At 52.1% G+C, this 8,601-nt stretch overlaps 1 protein-coding gene across 2 annotated transcripts in view; it reads right to left on the bottom strand.

The window, feature by feature from the left end:
* Positions 1-4,164, bottom strand: part of LRRC75A (leucine rich repeat containing 75A) — a 43,327-nt gene extending 39,163 nt beyond the window's left edge. Inside the window, exon 1 of one of the 2 annotated variants that reach the window (XM_019757416.3) lies at positions 3,757-4,164. In XM_019757416.3, coding sequence (XP_019612975.2) covers positions 3,757-4,008 — 252 coding nt within the window. In that variant the 5' untranslated portion in view covers positions 4,009-4,164. The remainder of the gene's footprint in view (positions 1-3,756) is intronic. The other variant, XM_019757415.3, reaches the window with a different exon arrangement.
* Between the last annotated feature and the right edge of the window lie 4,437 nt (positions 4,165-8,601).

Consider the following 8,601-nt stretch of genomic DNA (forward strand, 5'->3'; position numbering starts at 1 on the left):
CACTCACCCATCCTCTCTCCATGACTAAAGGTTACTTCTCCCCCAGGACTCCTTAAAGATGGCAAGCCTGATCCCAAGACTCAGGGAGGGACACATAAGGAAGGGTGAGGCCTGCAGGAACAGGGTCTGGGGAAGGGGAGAGGAGTGGCCTCTTTTACCCACAGCTGACTTTTACCCCCAGGGCACCCACTCCAGACAGTTTCTGAACTTGCAGTGAGCTTTTGACCCAGACTGAGCCCTGGCCAGGTAGACAGAATCCAAAAGCACCTTGGGCCTGGCCTGAGAGAGGATACCAAGACCTCGCCCATTGTCTGGCCAGACCCTAAAAAGGGCAGATTCTCCTGTTTCTTATCATCATCGCTGTGAGAATGTGTCTTGATTTGCAGAGCCAACACAATTTCATACTTTGTAGCATTTGCTCTGCCTGGTACCCCTGATACTTTGGGAAAGGAAGAAAAACAACTGAGAGGTTATCTGTGGGGTCAAAGCAGACTGGGGACCAGAAGGCAAACCTCTAACCCGATCCTTGGCCCAGGCTCTTCTCATGATTACGTTGCTCCTAAAGGGATGGGGATCACACTCTGCTCCTTCGAGGCAGCTTCCCGGCATCCTGCCTGCACCCCTGGCCACAGCTCAGGGCCGATAACGTTAAGCAAGGCCTCCTGATACTTCTCCAGCAAGTGACAAGCATGGACAGTCCTGTCCCTCAATCAGGGAACCTCCCCCCCCACACCACCTCACACAATCTTACCGTGTTTCCCCCAAAATAAGACCTAGCCAGACCATCAGCTCTAATGCATCTTTTGGAGCAAAAATTAATATAAGACCCGGTCTTATTTTACTATAAGACCGTGTATAATATAATATAATATAATATAATATAATATAATATAATATAATATAATATAAATATAATACAATACAATACCGGGTCTTATATTAATTTTTGCTCCAAAAGACGCATTAGAGCTGATGGTCCGGCTAGGTCTTATTTTCGGGGAAACAGGGTAGATGCGAATGAGGGGCACTCAGAAGCAGCAGCATCAACAGCCACCCTGGATTGCCACACATGATTCCCTCAGTCCCTGTTTCCATATCCCAAGCCTGTAGCAAGTCACATAGCAGGGATGGTACCAGACTGGAGCATATTCTGAACTTGGGGTTTGTGAACCCTCTGAAATTCTTTCAAGAGTGTGTATGTTGGCACAGTTGGGAAGTGTGTCCATAGTTCTTTCATGGCCTCAAGAAACTCCAGGACTTGAGGTTAAGACCACAGAAATTGAAGAGCTCGGGTCCCCTCCAACCCTGGGACTCTGGACATACACAAATGCTGCAGCCATATACACATTATCAAACACAGGACAAAGTGCCATGCAAATGCCGGAGGCTGTTATTGTCTTGACTACTATTCCTCCCTGTCTGTTCCTCAACACCCACCCAGCAGGTTCAGGATGACATCACTACAGGACTGAGCACCCTGAGCTCTGCACTCGCCCCTGTCTGCCTACTGAGGTACCAAAGCCTCCCTGGTCTGACCCCTAGTGAGACCCTGGGTGTTTTCATGTCTCTTAGTGACTGCTTATTCCCTTTCTGAACACCACCACCTCCAGATTCGAGGAGGAAACTTGAAAGGAAAACATGATTTGGGAGAAAGGGCCACTTCCGTGCACAGCACAGACCCAGCTCAGCATTCCTCTAAACAGCCTCACGATCCTAGAAAACTGGCTCTGTTTTTCATAGACATGTAGACACCCAGTGCTCCCCTCCCACGCTGCCTAGGGCCCTGGTCTGTACATCCCAGGCAACAGGGCAGCTCTCCAGGCCCCTTTGGCAGGCCCATCACTGGCTCTGGAGAGGACCACAGAGCTTACCCACAGACAGAGGTCAAGGGAGCCAACACACCAGGAGCTGGTAGGCAAGTTATTCTGCTGCTTTCACAGAAAAAGGGGAAGTCTGATTAAACCCATCCTCCCCCATCAGCTCTCCCAGCCCTACCACTGAGAAGGTGTCAGGACACCAACAAGACCAATATTTCTCAGGAAATGCAGCCTGTCTCAAGGACCCTGTGGAGCCACAGGAACTTAATTGTTTTTCGAAAACCAGGGAGGAGGTCAGATTCAGGATGTGGAATCAGCCTCAGAGGGACTGGAGAACCCCAAGGTGTCTGCCTCCTGGGACTGGCCCTGGAGAATGCTGACTTCATTTTGTTTCTTTCCCCTCCAAAAAGGGCTTGTTTTGACCCCCACCTGACAGCCAATTCCACTCTTCTGTTTCCCCAGAAGCACCCAGCCCGGTGCTGGAGAACAGCACGTGATCAGTTGAATCTTCTTATTGTCTGGTGTGCAAATAGGATATGATGGTCTGAAAAATCCATTATTCTGTTTGAAAGCAAAAAGAGTTTCCACAGAGGCCATATGCTGATTTCCAATTTTTGAAAGACACAGAAATACACACCGCTAAAGTTAGGTGGTACGTAATGTCATCTTTCTTTGATGATTCAATTCAGAGAAGGCACCTGGGAACCCCAGCAGCACCTCAGGCCTCATTCTGGATGTTGTTTGGAAAAGCAACGCAAGAGCCGCTCCTCCACGCCCACCACCATCTTCCCAAGTCCCCAGGTCTCTGCTTCCATCTCCATGTGCAATGCACAACTTGGGAACACACACACCAGACATAAAGGAGGAAGTGCCGCAGAATCAGGATGGATGTGCACCCACCTCCCAGGAAGGTGCCCCTCCAGCTTCTTTCATCAGTGACAGGAAAACTTCAGAAAGGCCACCTGATATCCACTCCACCATCCGCAAGGACTCTACCACTAATGGGGTCAATCTAGCAAGAATATGGGCCCTGGACTCCCTCCGCACCTAAAGCCAGGTGAAGACAACCTATTTGGTGATGCAAAAGGTGCACCCTCCTGCCTCTATTCCACTCAACAAAATCCACGGACCAGGCTATCCCTATCTCAAAAAAAAAAAAAAAAAAAAAAAAAAGGAAAGAAAAATAAGCCAAAGAGAGGTGGATGAGTGTCCGGCCCAGGGCAGCCCCAAAGAACAGGGAACCAGCCAGATCTGCAGTCAGTCGGTAACCAGTGGGACAGGGGCAGGCAGAGGGCAGAGTGCTGGCAGCCTCCTGAAGTTCCTGAAGCCAGGTAGTCAGTCACACAGGAAACCAATCCAGCTCCCCTCTCCGCTCTCTCCACTGTTCAGTAGGGGCTCATGGCTGAGCACACGTCAAAGTTATTCAGGGGAGATAAAACAGTGTCTTCCACCTGAAGTGCAATCTAGGATGCCTCCAGGTGAGCAAACGACCTAGGGACTGGCATCTCACCAGCCCCAGGGCTGTGCCCTTGGATTCGCCCAGAGAAGCTCACAACTGCGCATTCCTTGAGGACCCTTGGCGGGTATGCCTACCAGTGGGAAGAGAGGAAGAAAGCGCCCTGACTCAGACCAGGCATCCCTCCCAGCATCCCCTCCCAGCAACCATCCCTGGGACCAGCCTCCTCTGCCTGCGGGGGAGAGAAGCGGGAACATTATTCCAACAGGTCCCTGCAGCTGGGCCTCATCCGACCATCCTTCCTCCGCCCTGCCCTGAGGCCTCAGATTCCGTGGGAGCACCAAGGCACCTGCTGCCAGAGCGGGCTCCATCCCCGCGAGAGGGGGCCCTGGGCGGTGCCCCTCGTCGTTCCCGGGCCTTCTCGGGAAGGGGCGGGGCGCTCCCGGGGCCGGCGCGCCCCCCGCGTCCGCTCCCCGCGCTCACCTGGCGCAGGTGCTGCAGCAGCGTCCCCGCCTCCTCCCGCCGGCCCTGGCGCACCATCCGCAGCAGCTCCTGGACCATGCCGACGCGCCGGTGGTAGGGGGGCAGCCCCGCGCCGGCACCCGCGCGCCCCGCCTTGTCCCCGGCGCGTAGCAGCAGCGACGCCCAGAAGTCGGGCCGTTCGCGGCGGGGACCGGGCGCTGCGCCGGGGCTGGCTCTCTCCGCCAGGCTGCCCTTGGTCTGCCGGGTGCCCATGCCGCCACGATGCTGCGTTCTCGGCCGGCAGCCCGTCTGCCGGGCTGCAACTTTGGGGGAACTGTTGCGCGCGGGCGGCGCGGAGCGGGGACGGCGGCCCGCGCTCCCCTCGCTCCTCCCTCCGCGCTCCCCGGGCGCGCTCCCCCGGAGCTCGCCGCCAGCCGCCAGCCCCGCCCCGCCCCGCCCCGGGCTCGGCTCCGGCTCCCGCCCCTGCGCCCGCGCCCTGGCTCCGCGCCGCCGCGCGCTGTGTGCCTCTTTACCTCCCAGCCTCTTCCCTCCTCTCTCCTTGCTTCCCCTCCCCTCCCCTCCGCTTCCCGCCCCTCCTCTCCGGGCCGGGGGCCGCCGGGCGCCTCCAGCCGGCGTCGGCCCGGGCACCGCGCCCCCTGTCGGCCGCTGCACTGAGCCTCCCGGGGCCGTGGCGCGGTGGCGACGGGGGCGGACAGGCCCCAGTGGCTCTCGCTCACGTCCCCCACTGGGTTCCCCATAAGCTTCTACGGCCCTGCGCCAGGGTGAGGCCCGCGGGAGGTGAAGGGAGGAGGCCGGTGCACCCGGCGACATGGAGAAAGTTGGGAGCATGGGGAGGTCTCAGACTGAGTCGGGTTTCTCAAAGTGGGCTCCCTAAGCACCAGAGCCCAAGACGTCTGGATCGCTGGTTAAAAACGCAGACCCCCGGGCCTCGCCCCAGACCCACTGAATGCGAATCTTCGCGGTGGTACCCTGGGACCTGCATTTATAGCCAGTCTGATTCAGAGGTACACTCCTTTGACACCTGTGGGGGACGGGTGGTGGTGGTAGTTGGTGCTTGGACACAGAAACTATACGCAAGGTTGTGTGTTGTGTATGTGCCCTTTTATGGAGAAAGTCCATCTGTTGCTTCCATCAGTCTCTCAGAGTCTAGACCATGAGTGTGTAAAGAACTGCTCTCCTTTGTTCTCACTCTCACACCTCTGGAGAAGGTTCCTGGGGGTAAGCCCAGTACAAAAAAAGCAGAGGCATGCCTGCAAGTAGGCCCAACTGCACCCTTTATTGGCCCCGCTCCCTCCTTGGCCACCTCTGCCAGGCCTAGCCCTTAAAGAACCAGAACTCCTGGGGTCTCATGGTGCTTGGAAAGCCAACCAGGGCCCTGCTAAAGATGGGGGGCCTTCCCCATCACAGACCACGGACTGCTCTGGTCTAAACCACAGGGCTGCAGGAGGGGCAGCAGTTGTGTGTGCTTGCCTCTGACCCAGGCCTTGGGTGCTCCTTTTGGGGAAAGGACAATGTGGGCTATAGGGGTAGGGGAGCCAGATCCCAAACCAGAAGGAGCACAAAGAACCCATCGTGTACTGACTGTTAAGCGTCAGGCAAGTGTCAGCTCTTTCCTCTGTCATGTTCGAATAAGAACGCTTCAGAAACTCCAAGCAGGGTACAGGTTTGCACCAAGAACTGTTCCTTTTCCTAAACTGAATAATCACTGGGTCTTCCCATAGGTGTGTTCTCTGTCAATCCCAAGTACCTGGAGGATGAGGCTTGTATCTCCCCCAACAGGCCCTCTTCCCTTTGGACATCCCACTTCCAAATGTCCATCTCTGCCGACAGAGAACACTCAGTCTTCCTGACAGCTGGCCTTACAGGGGTTATAGTGGCACCTTCTAAACTTGCCTGGATTCTTTGTGTGTAGAACATGTTTGTTGGCATCTCCAGAGAACCCAGGCTGGGAAGCAGTTTGGTGCCTTTCATCTCTGGCCTGCAGGATTACCAGGTAAAGTGACCATCAGGGAAGCTTGCTGATGAGGCCTCTCCTTAAGGACAGCAGACTCCACCCACGGCCTGAGCTAGTAGGTTGGCCTGCTTGAGGGTGTGTGGCTGGGGCAAATGCCATCCGAGTGGAAGAAGGCTCAGGCTAGTCCCTTACCTGGGATCTGAATATCATTCCTTTCCTCCTCTTCGGTGACCTGATTCCATCCTCTTCTCCTTGCTCTTAATTTTTTCCCAACATTTTCTGGCTTGTTCTCCTCAGTCTTTTTCATCTGTTTTGAAAGAAAACTTTCATTTGTCCCCATCTCCTCCAGTCACCAATGTGCCACCTCTCTCTTTCCTTTTCAGCTAAGTTTTTTTGAAATACCTTTTATTTATTGTCACATCTTCTTTACCTCCATTCATTCCTCACTCACTCCAGTTTGGCTTCTGGCCCTATTACATCATTGAAATGTCTCGCCAGTGACCTAAATTCAGTGGCCATTTTTAGTCTTCATCTTATTTGACTTTTAAGCAGCATCTGATCCTGTTGCCTACTCTGTTTTGATTCAAACTCTCTTGGCTTATAGGGAACTACTGTCCTTCAGGTTTCCTTCTTGGGGTCCTCTGGGAGTTCCTTTTCTTACCCCTATCCTTTACTTGTTGGTGTTACCAGGGTGTGACCCCAGAACTCTTCCGAGGCAGTGTTACTTATATTCCTGGCTTCACCTGCGACACGCACACTCTGATGACTCCAAGTCTCCCTTTTCAACTCATCAGCTAATAAGTTTACCTGTCACTGACTCTTGGATGCTGGCAGAAGACATGAGACTCCTGGGTCAGAAACATAGGACTTTATTACTCAGGTACACACACCATACAGCGTGAACATCAGCACGTGAAATCTGACAATTAAGTTCGAGAACTTGTTGCAACACTGTTGCTAACCTTTTTTTGATATCAGAGGGATTATTCATTATGAATTTGTACCAACCGGACAAACAGTTAACCAAGTTTACTACTGTGTTTCCCCGAAAATAAGACCTACCTGGACCATCAGTTCTAATACGTCTTTTGGAGCAAAAATTAATATAAGACCTGGTCTTATTTTACTATAATAGAAGACCAGGACCGGGTCTTATATTAATTTTTGCTCCAAAAGATGCATTAGAGCTGATGGTCTGGCTAGGTCTTATTTTCGGGGAAATGGTATTTGGAAGTGCTGAAAAGGCTGCATGAAAAAGTTAGACAATCTGAACTTTTTGCCAACAATTCATGGCTCTTGCATCATGACAATGCACCAGCTCACTCGTCACTGTCTGTGAGGGAGTTTTTAGCCAGTAAACAAATAACTCTATTGGAACACCCTCCCTACTCACTTGATCTGGCCCCCAGTGACTTCTTTCTTTACCTGAAGATAAAGGAAATATTGAAAGGAAGACATTTTGATGACATGCAGGACATCAAAGGTAATACGATGACAGCTCCGATGGCCATTCCAGAAAAAGAATTCCAGAATTGCTTTGAAGTGTAGACTAGGCCCTGGCATTGGTGCACAGCTTCCCAAGGGGAGTACTTCTAAGGTGACTGTAGTGATATTCAGCAATGAGGTATGCAGCACTTTTTCTAGGATGAGTTCACGAACTTAATTGTCAGACCTTTGTATTTGAATCAGTTCCTCTTGTCTCTGAGTCCCACAGGGGCAGCATGATGGGCCCAGATGGATGCTCCACATGCAGCAGGGTTGTGACACTGAGCTTAGGAATCTACTGCTTTTATAGGAAACAGTGAACAAGCCTGGAGGGAGACAGTATCTCATTGCTCACATATCCCAGAGAAGTGGCCCAGGTAAAAAGGGGTCAGGGTTTTGCTTTCTTGGCACACACAGCAAGATGTGAAGAAGTGAAAGTGGCCTGTGGAGCATTGTCTCTGTCAAAAGTGGGCATTGCATACTCAAAAATGGGTGCCTGCTTATAGAGCGCCTTCTGGGAGAAACGCTCTGGTCTCAGTATCTGCAGCTGGTCCACCAAGTCTGGTTAATGCTGCTAAGGACTGGAGCTCTCATCTGTGTGCAGTCACCATGTGCTCAGTCTCAGGCTATGTCCTTTCTGTATATTATGTTGTCGTTCTTTCAACAACTGTGAAGTCGGTTTTATAATCACGATTTCACCGGTGAGGAAATGGGAATTTAGAGAGGGCAAGTGACTTGCTCAAAATCTCACAGATAGTAAGGGGCAGAACTCGGATTCACTCTTAGGTCTGTGTGACTTGAAAGCCTGTATTGTTAATATTACTCTACATCATTGATTCTACTGTTTAAATATTACATCGTACAGCCACTGCCTTTCTGAGGAGCTGTCATTTTGACCGCAGTCATTGCATTACAATAGCCTTTCCAACTTGTCTCCCTCCCCACCTCTAGTCTTGCCCCTTATAATGTGTCTTCCATGTAGCAATTGGAGTGATCGCTCTAAAAATGGAACACACACACACACACGCACATGCACACACACGTGCACACACACGCGCACACGCACACACTCCCCTCTTCAGTGAGTCCTATCACTTTTAGTCCAAACTACTTAACATGGCATTGATGTCCCCAGCTGCTACACGGTCCTCATGTCCTCCGCTTCAGTCACCATCCAGTGTTCCTTACACCTCTCCCAAGACCCCATACTTTGTGTTTTTGCACATACTCGTACTTCATTGTCTTCCTGGGGTGTCCTTCACCCCTTAACAGATGCTTACTCATCCTGTAAGACTCCGTTTAGGTGCCAAATCCTTCAGGAAACCTTCCCCGAATGCTCCCATGCCTTCTGCCATGTGACTGTAACACCCTGTGAATATGATAGAATATCTTGTACTATGTTCTAC

Source organism: Rhinolophus sinicus, chromosome 12 (assembly GCF_057876585.1).
Source record: "Rhinolophus sinicus isolate RSI-liver-muscle chromosome 12, RSI-T2T, whole genome shotgun sequence".
NCBI classification, from domain to species: domain Eukaryota; kingdom Metazoa; phylum Chordata; class Mammalia; order Chiroptera; family Rhinolophidae; genus Rhinolophus; species Rhinolophus sinicus.